The sequence below is a fragment of the Cariama cristata genome, unplaced genomic scaffold, assembly GCF_000690535.1.
Source record: "Cariama cristata isolate BGI_N322 unplaced genomic scaffold, ASM69053v1 scaffold13888, whole genome shotgun sequence".
In the NCBI taxonomy this organism is placed as follows: Eukaryota; Metazoa; Chordata; class Aves; order Cariamiformes; family Cariamidae; genus Cariama; species Cariama cristata.
This window is the reverse complement of record NW_009633023.1, coordinates 97,517-112,990: the sequence shown is the minus strand read 5'-3', so window position 1 is coordinate 112,990 and position 15,474 is coordinate 97,517. Positions and strand designations below refer to the sequence as shown.

General features: G+C 44.9%; 1 protein-coding gene across 1 annotated transcript in view; it reads right to left on the bottom strand.

The window, feature by feature from the left end:
* Positions 1-15,474, bottom strand: part of CACNA2D4 (calcium channel, voltage-dependent, alpha 2/delta subunit 4) — a 55,678-nt gene that overhangs the window by 9,600 nt on the left and 30,604 nt on the right. The window contains exons 12-18 of the mRNA XM_009706592.1: positions 14,800-14,878; positions 12,552-12,685; positions 9,393-9,470; positions 7,996-8,076; positions 5,472-5,546; positions 3,979-4,065; positions 376-447 (exon numbers count right to left, since the gene is read on the bottom strand). Coding sequence (XP_009704894.1) covers positions 376-447; positions 3,979-4,065; positions 5,472-5,546; positions 7,996-8,076; positions 9,393-9,470; positions 12,552-12,685; positions 14,800-14,878 — 606 coding nt within the window. The remainder of the gene's footprint in view (positions 1-375; positions 448-3,978; positions 4,066-5,471; positions 5,547-7,995; positions 8,077-9,392; positions 9,471-12,551; positions 12,686-14,799; positions 14,879-15,474) is intronic.

Below are 15,474 nucleotides of genomic sequence, written 5' to 3'. Positions count from 1 at the left end.
GAAAAGGAGTTGCAAAATAGTCTCCAAACGTTTTTCTGTCTAGGTCAGCTCAGCATAGTCTTCCCCATTCTAAACTCTTGAAGATCTCCGATTCATTACATAGCCCCATGAACAATGAACAACATGCTTTTTGGCTTTGCCTGGACAAAGTAGGGAGCTGTGAGGCGTTTCCACCACCTTTGTAAGAGCAAAATGTCAGTAGGTATGAAGAGCACTTCTAACGATGTTCTAACTTATGTCTTTAGCACATGTGTGAAACAATAAAATCCTCACACTCAGAAATGCTGAGAATTAAAACCACATCCTTTGTGGTTCTTCAGCATCCATTTCCCATCCCCTCCCTTGTGTGACCTGAACAGAAGGATAATTTCTTACCCCTTTATCCACAGGGACCTTCACATCCATGGAGAGGTAGCCTGTTTCCCCATTGATCATGGCAGTTCTCAGCTGCAGAGGTGAACAAGAGTAGCATTAGTGTCTCCAGGCAGGCCAGGACAGGAATTAACAGAGCTGCTTGTCATTAACATACATGGGTTGGCAGCAAAAAGTGAGTGTAGGTGTGCTGTTGTCCCGTGTCCCCCCGTCCCCCCCCCCAGCTCTTTCTTGCTTCTTTTAAACTGGAAACCTGTTCTCAGTGGTCAGGATCCTTGTTCAGTCAGGCTGATAAGTGACACAGAATAACACTGGCTTATGCTGAATGCTTGTTGATATGTCTTTTTGGCAAAAAGAAAGGATCTGGAAGCTATGAAATTACCAGTCCAAGTTTCAGATTTCATCGTTTGGCAGCCAGAAAGTCATTAGCTCAGAGCTTTGAGAGCCTGGAAGAAGAGACAACTGAGAAACCCACTAACTCCCCCAGACAGATTCCAAATCTCTTTGACATTTTTTAATCTGATTTATAAATTATAGGCTGTATTCAGCAGTACTTCTGAGGTGCAGCAAAGCAGCTGTTTAACACAGCAAAGCAAGACTGTATGATAGCAGGGTAGGCAGTGAGAAGACGAGTTAATTCAATCCAGGTTCCAAAGGCAAAATGTAATTTTCACAGTGATTCCCAGCCTCTTGCAAGAAAGAGCCAGCAAATTTTTCCACAAGTGCAGAGGCTTTGACTTTAGGTCCAGCCTGCCAGAGCATATTAGCCTATTGCTTCAGCCTGGATAGAAAAAAAGGTGGGAAGTAACTTATTCATTCACACAAATTGCTTCCTTACTTCCAGAGACAGGCCTCCATTCAGGTGCTGGCCAGTCTCAACTGCATTGGCTTTACAAGGCCACAGTTCTGTTTATTATGGCTGTTTGATGTGGATTATTTACAGACCTAGAATATAAAGCTTGTGTTTCCCAAGGCCCACGTCTTGGAAATCAAAACACTGACTGGTAGTATTACTCCTTTTTGGCTAAGAGTGTTTGGCCTCCTGCCAGAGCAACGCACTACTCTGTTCTGGTCTGACAGCCTGCAGCATTTGCTATGGGTTCTAGGTTAGTTCAGATATTGTTGTTTCATCCATATCTCCTCAAATGTCAGGCATCTTTCATTGTCCTGTAAGACAGTGGAGAAGTAAATCAGGGGATATCTGAGAGCTCCTTGGATCTTAGCTCCAGCTAGCCTGCAGGCAGGATACTTGTCCTGGGGCCAGCCCCCAGGTGACAGTGGCTGTAGGTTGGGGCCACAGCCCAGGCTTGCTGCTTCTTCCTCAATAGCTTCTCCAGCACTGAGAAATCAGCTACAGGCCTGGTGTCTGGGGGCCCCCATAATGCTCAGTCCTTTTCAGGCAGGACACTTCTGGCAACAACTGGCCTCCACTTTGAAAAACGCATAGCAGAGTTTGGATGGAGGGGTGCTTTGGTGCATGCTGAAGCACGCGTTCCCGACACCCCAAACAGCAACCTCTGCTGCTCCAGGGCAATGAGTCTGTGCCACCCCATCACTTCCAACCAGCTCTGCCGACTCCTTTCCCCTGTCTGCTTCTGTGGTTTCAAACCAATGCAGACATACAGTTTACCTGAGGGGTCTCACAACTTCTAGGTGTTTTGCCACTCAGTTTCAACATCTTTGCAGACTTATTTCTTCTCCAATGGTTCTGTCAAGCCTGAGGAAAATCTGTTTGGGTGAAAGCTCCTAGACTGCTGGGGAAGGTCTCTCGATCCTTCCCTTTTCCCCTCACACTGAGAATATCCCTGTGTTGATTTACAAGCAAGTCCAAATTTCCTTGCTGCCTAGCTGCAGATAGAACTGTTGTGCATCAATTGGTATTTTCCAGACACTGCCATCTTCCCTCCTCTAGATTTCTTTTTAGCAGCTGGCTGTATTACACATCATTAGCACTTGCGCATATTTTTCCAGCCTGAATTTGCTGCTTATCAGTGTTGCTGAGATTATACTGCAACTGATGTTGAGTCTGTCATTGATCTAATACCATAGCTGCAAATCTGAGTGTTGAAATGTTGGCAGCTTTCTGCTGCAGTGGGTGTATCTTGAGAGTCTCTAGACTTGCTGAAGTCACACTGCAGATATTGTTCACGTCACTGAATGTCTCTGTACCCTCAGTGACTGCAACCTTTCTTTTTTCTGGCAGATGCAGTAGAGGAACACAAAGTGGCTTTGTTTTTCATGCCTCTTTTGACTTTTTTTTTCACTGGATAGTTTTATTCTGATTACCTACGGACAGAAACCTTACACTTTGCATCATATTTGCATTCAGTTATCACTGTTATTTGGTCAGGCAGGAACCTGCTAGCCGGATAAATATGACAGCAAAGTCAAGTCTTCTCATTTCCTAGATTTTTTTTTTTTTTTAATACCAAACTGGGTAAAAAGGAGCAGCTCTAAAAGTGGCTCCAGCGAGAGTGAAAACTACAATGGGAGCAGAGCTCCTAGAAAATATCAGGGAATCCACACAACGCCATGGCAACCTGCATCTTGGTGGTTCCACTGCCTGTAAAGCTCTTATTTTTGTGTTGCTGTCCATGTTTCATACCCAGTTCCACTGTGTTTCCTTTCTCAGTTTGGCACTCTTCCACTTTCCAAGTTCCTTTGGTGTGGCCCTTTGTACTTGGCCTGCATTGGCAGCAGTAGCTGCTTTGATCCTCTTGCTGGGCAGTTTGTTTGTCCTACCTGTTTAAGTGGATATCTATAGCATCAGATCCGTTTATCTCAACAGTCTCCCCTGTAATCCAGACGCATGTGTCTCACAGCTAATTCTATCTTACTCCAAATTCAGTTCTTATCTTAGTAACTTAAGTATCTATTCTCTGCTAATTCTCCTGGGTAAAAGAAAACCAGCCACAGAGGAACCTCTCTACTTTCTCATTATATCCAGGTTGCTAGTTGTGCAATGTGGCAATGTGCAGCTGTTAAGGTGCATGCTGTTTCTTCTTTATTACTTTTTAATAATTTTGCTCAGAAGACAGTAGTAAAGGTATTTTCTAATCTTTTCCCAGTGCCTCCATACCTATGCAATAAGGTGGTTTTCTTGAGTGTCTAAAAGTCCCTTATCCTTTTTGTCTATTATTAATATTGACTGCAAGCTTTGGTCTCCTTTTGAATGTACTTTCTTCCTTGTTGCAGATCTCAGTAGTTGAGTGGCTTCAGCTATACCTCACGTACTACCTGTATAGGTAACACCATGGGACATGGCCATACTCCTAAGCTATCTTGGCTTTGTATTAAGGCAGCATTTGGGCCATGTACACACAGACTGGCTCCCTGGAGCACCTTCCAAAGTGCTTCTTTCCTCCTGCCAGCGCTTTCCCTCCCTGTTCCATGGGAAGGAAAACTCATACTGAGAAGGGAGACAAGCAGTTTGTATGGGAGCATCATCCTTGTCCTCTTGTAGACCACCAGCCTCTCTTAGTCTGGGCCAGTCAAGCACAGAAAAAAACAGGAGTCCCTGTTGCTCCCCTGCCCCTTCCATAAGGCACACAAAGTAATAGAAAGGAGGAGCTACAAAAAAGGCTAAATTCACTTTCTGATACTCACTATTTCATCCTGGTCTTCCCATTCCACTTCTGAGAGATCTACGCTGTTGTAGTTCGGCTTAGGCTTCAGTTTCTTTCCTTCTTTATACTGGCATTTATTAAAAAAGAAAAATAGCCAAGTAAGTGGCCAGATAACTTCCTAAACTAACCCTTTAAGAATTGATATGTAATTTGAAAAATAGGTGTGTCTCATTTATTCTCTGACTAGGAAGGCGGTGTTTGGGTGCAAGTGCTTTCTTGGTCCCATGCCATGTATTTCTCCATGTGGGCAGTGCAGGGCTAGGAGAGTTCAAAGTGGGAGAGGTTGATCCAGGAGCAGGGGACAGGCAGGAACACAGGTAAACTTGCAGGTAAAGGCTATGACCTCCTTTGTGAGAATATTCTTCTAAATAGATCAGTACAATACACTTGCCTCCAGGAAATCAGTTTTTTCCCACAGCTAAAAGTGCAATCCCATTAACACTGTAATACCAGCAGGAGATCTTTTCTGATGAGAACTAGGCTTTGACTCCACCGACAGAAAGGTAGGCTTTTCACCTAGGGCTACCTGATGCAAGAGAGCTATTTCCCTGTAATCTTCCCGGTGAAGGAAAAGGTATGAAGCAGACTAAGAGAGGCCAATTTCAGGTGGAGGATAAAGCAGTGCCCTTGCCTAGCTTTGCCTTGCCCCATCCTGGAAACACAATGTCTCCCTTCTCTTCACATACTGAAGTAACTACCTATGCCTGTGGTCTCCCTGTGCAAAGCTGCCTTTTGGAAGAGAGCTGCGATGGCCCTTTCTCTTGCCAGTAACCACGCTAACGCTTATAGCTGCGTGCAGGTGGATTTGTGCCAACAGACATGTGTAGGAGATTTAAAATCATTGCATGCCTGGGTATCTGAGTAACGAGGCCAGCTGTTTGTCTGCAGACAGATGTGCAGTCTGGAGCTCCAGGTGGCACTGCAAGGGAGAAATATTGTCCTTGTGTCCACTCCCTCAAGCCCCAGAAGGTCTTTGCAGCCTACTGGTCTCTAAATTGTCTCTGACTTACTATGTTACTAAGATTCATGGTACCAGACCCTGCTAGCCTCAGATTCCCAAAATGTCCAACACTACAGCTGCTGGGTAGCTATTACTGGGGTGCTACTCATGCTGAATCTTCTTGTAGGAGATATGCCTGAGCAAGGGGAATTGTTTCTTCAGCCTGGCAGTGAAACCTTGCATGGACACAGATACATGTGCACACATGGTGCAGCAAGTGCACACAAATACAGGCCTCACGTGCACTTTTACAGAGAACAGACAAGCAGAGTGCCTTACACTTCATACTCATGTGTGTGCATATATACATCTATGTATGTGGAATTGATTTGTCTGGCCCTCATGCTCCTGGGTGCCTGTATATCAGAGCCTGGTAGCCTTCATAGCTCAATAAAATATGAGAAATCAGGAGCATCCCTGAAAGCCACTGTTTCCAAGTAAGCAAAGGTTCTCAAATTCGCAGCTATACATACCAAAGGACGGAGGTCTGGGTGTGAAAGGATGTAGCCATTGTTGGTGTTCAGAAAGGCATATCCATGGACACCCAGCTGGAGAAAGAGGCATCAGAATAATTAGTGCTTTAGCTAGAAACACTGCTGTGTAACGGGTGCCACCATTGATACCCTGGCATCATGAATATTCAGAAATATTTTCCTTTTAAAGGTACTGACCAGCAGAAAATAGGGTCCATCCCAAACCATTTATCTCCAGATCTCTGGCTACTCTGTTCGAGCAGGCTGACTATGCTTGGATGCACAAAAGGATGGGCAGGTAGTTGACTGGTGTACACATTCAGAGAAAGATGCTCTCGTAGAGTCTGATTGTCCTCGTGAACAATTACCACCCAGAGGCAGAATAAGCTCTTCACAGCAGGCACAGCAGTGCTGCACATAAAACGGGCAATGATGGGGAATGTTGTGAACAGTACAGGAACAGCGGTCACAGGTCCATGTGCCCATCACTACATATGCACAGCAGCGAATGAACGAATATGAATCTCATAGATGGCTTCCCTGGAAACCTGATCGGTCTTCAGAGGAGTTCTACATTATGTTTCAGTGTTGGCAAGACCAGACCTAGCCTAGGCCAATTCTACAAGTCTGTAGTCTTAAAATGCTTTTAAAGGAATAGCATAATCTAATAGGAGCAGACACTGTCTGACCTGATCTGCAAGAAAATTCTGAGAGAGCAGTTACTCAGATCAAGCTCACATACAATACAAATTCCAGCTAAACCCTGAGTTGCTAAAAACCTGCTGATAGACTGTGCTTGCCAAAACGAGAGGTGTATCAAGGAAAATGAGAACGGCTAAGCTTTCTATCTTCAAAAAAATGTTGCAACTTTATATTTCTACAGAGACAATCCTGGAAGGATAACAGTAGGGAAGCGGGGAGGTAAGTCATTTACAATCCATGTGTGCCTTTCTGGAGGGAATGAATTCTGTATTTCACACATCCCAGATCAGAACTTTGGACTCTTTCTACATGAAACAGTTTTTTGCAAAGCACGCTGAGCTCAGCTTAACATGGCAAGAATGAAACCCAAGACATTTGATCAGGACTACAGCAAACTTCCTTGTTGGCCTTTTAAAGCTGAAATTTCCCATCCCGGTAAGCATGATCATAAATGTATGAGCTCTCAAGGGCTGTAACTCTGGAACTGGTCCTTTGTAACCCATATGCCAGGGGATTCAAGTGCTAGGTTTCCAAACTGGTCTGGAGTTGGAAGAGCTTCTGAGAAGTCATGTCATGCCTCTGATATAAAGAAATTCTTCAAATAATTTTCCCTCCTTCTCTGGTGCTTCTTGGAGGAAAGAACAGTGTCCCTTCTTGGCCAGAAGAAAGATTATTGTGACACATGATCTTTGAGTCACATGGAGGGAGGAAGATGAAAAGGTATTAGTCTTATAGAGAAAATAAACGTGTATAAAAATTGCAGCTGCTAGACAAGGTCCCCCCAGACCCAAACCAGCTGGCTTTTGCATGCTGAGTGCATGCACCTTGACACTCATAGTTCCTGGGTTGCCTGAAGAATCATTTCCTACAACTGCATGTGAATGGCCTGCCCTGCATCCATGTCTGGAAGCGCCACACAAATTCATAGCTCCTGACAGCACTTTCAGTCCTGTGAGTCTTCAGCAACCAGATTTTGGACAACTGCCTAACTGGTAGTAGTTGTCTGATAGTTATTTAAGAGAAACTGAAAACTTGAAATGATGGCTCAAATTGCCTGATTTCATGGTGATCCTTAGATGTGCTTGCTGTCTTCTGGTGTGCAGACTGATTGAACAAAAGGTCACTGCACCGAATTTACAGCAGAAACCAAATTAAACAGTGCATCTCTGGAGGGGTTTCCTACGGATGAACATATGTTTTTAGATATACTGAACATAGAACTAATGGAAAGTTGTTGGACTAACAGTTCTGGAGAGCAAATACTCTATATCTAGGTACAGCACAAGTGAGTGGGAGCTGACTTCCTGTACACTGTTCTGCCAAGAAACCTTCATGCTGACCTGGAGAAATGAACCTCTAGGCATGACAGAGAAGTTGGCTCTCCGAAGTCCATTCAGTCCTCAGTTTTCTGCTAAGAATATCGACACTGGAACTAGTTTAGTTTTTGCCAGCTGGCACGGCAGCTTTTGTCCGCTGGGAACTGGATTTAAAACTTTAATTCTTCTGAGATAGATAGGCTGTCAGATCCATATCATCTCTGAGGGATCTAGGTTGGTGACCGTCAAGATGCAAAGGCTCCATGGCCTGTTGCCAATCTACCCGATCATCCAGTCCTTGTGTTTCTGAAGCAACCTAAGAGCTTCTAGTAGTGAATGATTTCCCATGTGTTATATAGAAACCACACATCACCACATCCAATATCTCTTTCTTTCCTCTCGTAGTTCTTCCTACAGGCAGAGCAATGAATTTTCAGTCATGCCCATGGAAGAATGACTAGCGACTTTGCTGTGCAAAATAACAATTTGCATTATCTCAGTCTTACCTTATATCGTGGAGCAAGTTTTAACAACTCCCTCAGTGGTACATCAGAGCCCACCACACCCAGGAGAATGCCATGAGATCGCTTAAAAACAAAGGAGAATCCATTTTCAGAAGCAAGGCCTGAGCAGTTTTCTACCTGAACACACATTATTGCCTTCCTACTAGTCTCTCACATATCCTCTCTAGGCCTGTGTGAATATGTTGATTCAAAACCAACTAACATACCTCAAAAAGTCTAAAGAGGTTGCTCCAGTGTTTATGGACAGTAGTATTTGCACCCCATACTAGTCAGTATTTTTTACTATGATTCAGAAGTAACATAAAATCACTGAAAACAAGTTTTGAGGGCAAAAACCTGCATTCAATATATATAACAATAAGGACAAGGCAATCGTGGAAAACAACATGTATGGGTTGATAACCTGGGTCAACTAAACCAAATGCCAAATACAAAATTGTTAACCTAGGAAAAAGGAATGCAGGAAATCCCCACGAAATGGGGAACTGGTTGTTCAATAAGCATCTGGAGAGCATGATGGAAAAATGACACACAGGCTCCCACTGCAGTGCTGTACTAATACAGGTTAAGGTCAGCCTCAGGTGCAGAAGGCAGACAATTGTTTGTAGGACCTGGATGAAGAGTTTATCCCTTGTACAGCAATGGTAAGGTACTGTCCACCATTTTAAACAGATGCTGAGAAACTAGAAATGGTACAGAAAAGAGTGTCTAAAGGGTTTCAAGACCCAGAGGAAATGCCCTTATCAAAGACACCTAAATGGTTCAACCTTTTCATCGTATCAAAAGACAGACAGGTTTGACTTCAATGAAGATGCTTCCCAGCAGAAGGTACCAAAGGGTACAGGTTTTTGAATCTATCATAGAAAGCCATTATGACAGGAAGGTGAGGCCAGACAAATTGAAAGTGGAATTTAGACATCAGTTTTTAACAGAAAATGAGAAACCACAATGGAGAGCTCAGGGCTGGATGCCTTTCTTCAATGACACTTTTGCCAAACACAGGTTATTGGGCTCATGAAGGACCGTCTATATGAAATGTAAAGGTCTGCAATAAAATGCACAGACTAGACAAGGTAATGATCTCTTCCAGCCTGGAACTTTATAGGTCTGTGAATTAGGCTTGGCTTGAAAACAGAAGGGATAAAACAGGGAGAAGTGTCATATTTAAGGGGTATTTTGAAGAAATAGCATTCAGAGGAAATGACAGACTATCATTTTGTCAGATAAATTATCAGTCACCCATCATGCCAGAGGTCTACTGCGGTCCCTAATGGCCAGCTGTTCTTTCAGAGACCCACAGGCTTTAAAACCCTGCAAAGGCCCGCTGCATCCTTTCACCTTGCTGGCTGGAAGGAGATCGAAGCCCGCTTTGCACTCACCGTCTCGTTCTTTTTGCTGAAGACTGGCATAGCCACTGTTGTCATGAGCAACAGACTTTGAGCCTGAGATGCAAAGAGCTGCCACAGAACAACGAGCCGTGTGTTAGCAAATGCAATACTGCAGATAACCCGAACGAAAGGCACTGGAATTCCCAAGGACCCCAGATGTTGATTACAATTAGCCACCTCCTTGCCTCCCACACCTCTCCAAAAACAGATGGCAGCACTTTTCGATACTCTGTATCCAAGAGGATCGTGGGATGGATGCTTGCCTGTGTGGCGTGATGAGGATGGAATGAAAGCCAGTGAAATGTGTTGAAGCAGGAGAAATTAAAGAGCTGTTTTAATGAAGAGACAGGAACCTGTAGAAGTGGTGGCACAATTTATACCCACGACGCATTGGGAGTGTAGACATGAGCACTTATGCAACAAGTGTAAAAACTACCAACACAAGGAGCACAGAACAGAGAAAAGCAACACAAATATGAGCAAAATCACAAACAAGATATCATCTATATTGCAAACACATGAATACCATGAATGAGAAACACCACAGGCAAATATTTAAAAGGCACAAATACACACAGACCCTGCTTATATATTCTTGTTACTCAACCATCTAAGCTTAGGAAAAACAGAGACAAAATCATGATCCAAACAAATACAACATGGTGAGCTATCTCTACAGGGGATACAGGGCATGTGTAATGGGGTAACAGATGCTCCCAGTTCTGCAGAAGACAGATGCTCTAAAAACACACATGAAAGGAGATAAAACAGGCAAGACATATGCAAAGCAGTTTCCCAAAAATGCCTAGCTATCAAAAGGACCTAGTCCCTCGATGCCAGTAACATCCCCCTTCCATCTCTCATTTCGTCAAGTAAGTAGCAAGGCAAGAAAAGACCTCCTGTCTCCATTACTATACATGCTGGGAGCCATAAAGCAGCCAGTCAATAATCTATACAGTCACTTGATGGAGGCTTGAGCCTGGTATCTTGTGTTACAGGTCTAGATGATTCTTTGTGGAAACTTCCCATTCACAGCAACACTCACGCTAACACACAGCAAGTAAACTTCTCTGGCACTTACTGGACATTTGGAAAAACAGGTCCGGTGAACTAAGCTACTGCACAACACAGACACCCCAACCTACTATGAGCCAACAGCACAGCACAGCTCTCCAGTACATCCAGGATTTCCTCTCCTCTTCTTGCCAGCGTGAGAGGGCCTCCTTCAGTGCTGGACCCACGCCCCCCGCCCCCGCTCCAGATGTACAGACCAGCTGTGGCTGTGAACGCTGGCACTGACACACCAACAGGCACAAGTTTTTTTAGCACGCTCACAAAACACAGGGGTGCGGTTACCTCCTCAGACTGTGGCAGCTAGTGAAAGACATGGATGAACAGATGAATGAACACATGAATGGAGGAATGAATCAAAGATGGGAGAGGTTGGGGTGGAGGAAGAGAATGGCAAGCCAAGCCAAGAGGCAAGAAAAGAGATGCAGTGAAAAAAGTGCAGCAAACAAATCCCTGTGGCTGCTTTGGGAAGTGTGGCACTATACACCAGTGCCAGGGGTGGCATGCCTGCTTATAGAATAAACTTGCTGGATAGTTAGTAGCATTTCTGGAGGTTTTGCTTAGCACACTCAAGTACCATGTCCCAGCTCTCACTTGGCACAGCTCCAGCAGCAGAAGTCATCCCTCTGTCACCCTCACAGAGCTAGTGTGCCACGGCTGCAGCCTCAGTGGTCAGCCACAGCACAGAGCTGGGGACGGTCCCTTCCCACAAGAATCTCCCAAGTACAACATCTATACACCCTGATGGTGCAAGCCTGGCTGCCCTGGTGGCATTTCTTGGGGTTTGTGTGGTCTTCACTCTGAGCACAGCATCGAGCACTGCCGGGCATGACCTGGACTTCCACGTTTCCTGCTACTAAAGTAAGCTCATTGCCCCTAGTTTTATTCCAACTCAGAGTTCAGGTTTCTCAGCGTGGATCTTAAACCCCAAAACTATGGATTCTCCCCAAGGCTGTGGCAGACACCCTAAAGCTGCTGCTGGCCAGACCAGAGCCAGTAACTTCAGTCCCGCAGTGGGACAGTGTATGGAAACATTCTCAATGTTTCTAGAAGATTTTTGCCCTCAGATGGTATAAACAGTCCTGAGACCTCAGTTTTGTTTCTGGAAGAGCAAAGTCTGACTTCTGGTCAGCTCTAGGTGTCACAGTTATGCAGACACTTCTCTGGGGTGAAGAGTCCAGTGTAGGAAAAAACCCTTTATATCCCTGAAAGCACAGAGCCCCAAAAGAAGAACTGTAACTTTCTCTTTTGGCAATGTAAAAAGGGATGGAGATGGAGATGGAGACTGAAGAACATCTTCTATTTGGGGAAGTGCAAGGGAAGGCTCCTTCAGCGGTGGTCTGCTGCTTTGTCCTTCCCTTCACTCCTTTGAATTTCAAAGCTGCCTTGGCAACACAACATGGTATTAGCACCTGCTTACGGTCCAAATATCTTCCCGTAGGGCAGGCCTGAGGCAAAGCAAGGAGCGTTGGGAGTGCTGACTGTCTGGTCCTTTGCGATGTGTCCTTTACCCATAGGGCTGAGCACGGGGTTGCTGTGGTGACATTAGGTCTTGCTAGCCCAAGGAATGAAAGGGTGAGCCTGCTTCCCAAACTGAGGTTTGTATCTTTGAGTGGCAAGCAGTATGCAGTTAGCTACTGGCCTAGAGGAAATAAATCTCTGTGACCCGTATCCTGAGCTGTAAACAATCTTTCCTGTGAATAATCCTTTAGAAGGTAACCTGCTTTCACAGGAGCACTACTTAAGTCATGCTGTGCCTGTGTGATTAGTCCTGGGCTCCTGGGTCACTGCAGATTTAGACCTGAGTCTGCATACACATCTCAACTCCAGGAGTGAGCAGAAAAGAAATACTGTCTGTCTCAGCAGAGCCAGAGACCAGTAATTTCTATCAATCAACCAACTCCTGGTTTTACATAAATTTCAGGACTTTATTTAGATTCCGATACACATAAAGTATTTAGATGGGAAGCTGGGACAAGTGTTATGCCTAACATACTAGCTGGGTGTCTAACACCCTTGCCAGTTTGGCCCATAGGCCCTACTGTTTGCTGACTAAAGACTTGTGCTGTAGGTCCTTACCGCACTGTCCATGTAGGCTTCAGTCCAAATAATGTCATGGTCGTGGTTGATGACCATGGGACGGCTGAGCACATGCAGGTACTCCATCACGTTCTCCTGGACGTCTGCCAGCGTGGAGATCTGAGTGTAGTAGCCTTCATGGAGAGATAGAGGTGTGAGTCATTCTGCTAACATGTCTTCAGTATTTTTAAGAGTGTCCATGCAAAATTAGAAAACTAGATGTCAAAGACTGCGTCTACCCAGAAGGTTTATGTGCTCTTTCCAAAAAGTGCCTTGACATGCCTTGTATCCACAGGCTTCCGTGGACACACGTTTCTTTGGAAATCTAGAATTTCAAAGCACTGGCTCTGTTCTTCTCAAAATACTGGACCAATGCTCAAGACCAGAGTATTGATATAACCAGAATCATGCCAAGCAGATGTAAAACATTGCTTTGGGTCTTAGGCAAAACTGTGTGCTAATCAGGCTGCCTTTGGTCCTGAAGGCCAAACATATGCAAACAAAGTATTCCACCAGGCTGCCCACTTACCTTGCCCAATTTTCTATTAAGCCCAAACTCCCAACTTCTCTTCCAGATTTTTTCCAGCACTCTGCTCTTCAGTTTGCCTAGCTTTACATCCAAGGATGGTGACTACTTCCTTCCACCCATTGGAAGCAGAACATAAAAGTGCAAATTACCTATTTCCAGAGCTTTGTCCCTGCAGACGGACCCATAACAGTCTAACTCTACAGCAAGGAGTACAGGGGAAGAATGTTATTAAGTTATCAAAAGGTCCTCAAAACTAGCTGCTTAACTGGTTAGAAATGCTAACACAGTGTAATGTCACGAGGACTTTTGTCCTGCTTCTCACCACATGGAACTGATTGGTTGTACTTGGTATAGGACAGAGTATGTCAGATAGATGGAAAAATTTGTTATCACTAGGAAAACACTGCCATGTGAAGGGACTCATGATCTGATAAGCTTTGTGATGTGGAAACTGATTTAATATGCTTGAAAACAAGGACTACAAGAGCTATACAATGTGTTGAAACAGAAGAATCAAAATCAGTAAGCCTTCTGCAGAGCTCAAGTCTGGTAAGTGAGAATTAAAGTGCAAAGAGCATATTTTTGTTCTCTGTTTGTGAAAATGGATTCTCCTGAAAAAACATTTTATGGTGAACCAACAGCGCCGTGAATTCCCTGCCACTAATCTTATGGCTGAATATGCAATCTGAAATCCAGGTTTTTGTTTCATCTAACAAAAACTAAAAATGATACGTGTAATCCATAGTGCTAACAGACAAATGTTTGAGCCTTGAACATCCCCAGCTCACAGATATTCTGCCAGCCAGCAACTCTTGTCTGTCAATTATTTCCAGTAGCAAATGCACGCATGCATTTCATAGTCTGCTGGAGCCACCGCTCAGGTGGGAAAAAAAGTCGATATACCTAGCTAGTCAGCTCCCAGCTTCAGTCTTCCTTTGCTTTCCCTGTTTAAGCAGGATGCTGATGCAGCAAGCATTGCTGACGGTCTCCAGGCACACTGACACCAAGTCATGCCCAAACAGAGAAGACTTCCCCCCCCCCCCCCCCCTCCTTTCCCCTTCCCGAGTGCCAAAAGAGAGAACTCTCCCCCCCCCCTCCCCCTTCCTTTACCCTTGCAGACTCTGATAAGGCTAACTGGACTTTTTAACCGGCCCCAAATGCATAGAGGTGACTCACCTACTCTGAATGGATTTTCTCATTCATGCCAGCTAGAGAGAATATTGGTTTTGGGGTGGGATTAACAAGCTACTCAGTGAAACCACTGGCACATAAAGAATTTGGCCAGGATATACGGGTTAACCTGCAGACCTTGTGAAAAATGCTGTAAAAAAAAGAGAGATGTTCATTTTACATCTCAGCCAAAGATGTCAGAGTTTTATGTTTCTGACAGAGTTTTAGGCAGATTGTCAAAAGCCAGCAACTGGGACACAATAAGCACAGGGACTGAGGTGGACTTCAGCCAGCACGAATCTCGGTCATAGTGTCCCTTGGCAGAGTGGCAGGAAAACGTGGTGGCTCAGCACGGAGGGCTTATGTTAGTTGGACACTGGCACACTTCATGTGGCCTAGCAGGGTCTGCTTTTTCCTTAGGTTGTCTTCCAAGCAAGGGCTCACGGGCCCCAGCTGTAGCGGGTAAGCCTTAGAGGGGCCCAGGGCCCCGTGTCTGCAGCCCACGTGTGACGTGTGAGATGGGGTTGGGGAACCATTCCCACACAGCACCTTTGTTGTTGCAGGCGATCCATTTCACGTTGGGGGCAAAAGTGACCTCCCGTCCGATGAGGTAAGTGAAAACCCGGACCTGGGAAGAAGAAGGCAAAGATAGAAAAATTAGGCTGTAACGTGCTACCAAATCCAAATGGCCGAGGTCTGGCATCCTGTTATACAGCAGTGTGAATGCCTGTTTGAGGTGCATAGCAATAGCTCTGCCTTCACACAGAGACAGGAGCCTCTTACTCCATTTGTTTTGCATTTTGTGGACTGGAACTTAATTTCCAATTACAATAAGCCCAGAAAGCCAAGTAGCACCCAGGATCATCTGAATAACAAGGCAGAAGTGCAAATTCTGTTTGATTTTATGACAGCAGCTCTGCCAGGCACTCGTCAACCACATGTGGAGAGGTTTGTGGCTCACAGGAATCCTTTACTCAGGGGAACAGCTGGCCACATGAATCATTTAGAGAAAGCTTCACCATTTCTCTTGTGTTTGACCAACAACAAAAGAGCCAATCCAGAAATAAACTGCTTTAACAGCCCATGCTCTGGTCTCTCAGTAGGCTGCTTCTCTCCCTTTGTGCATTGCTGCTAGCTGGGATGAGGTAAACAAATAAATCAGGAGGGTTTAGGATGAGCCATGGTCTATTCCACTTTCATAGTCTGCTCTGCTAGTACAAGCCT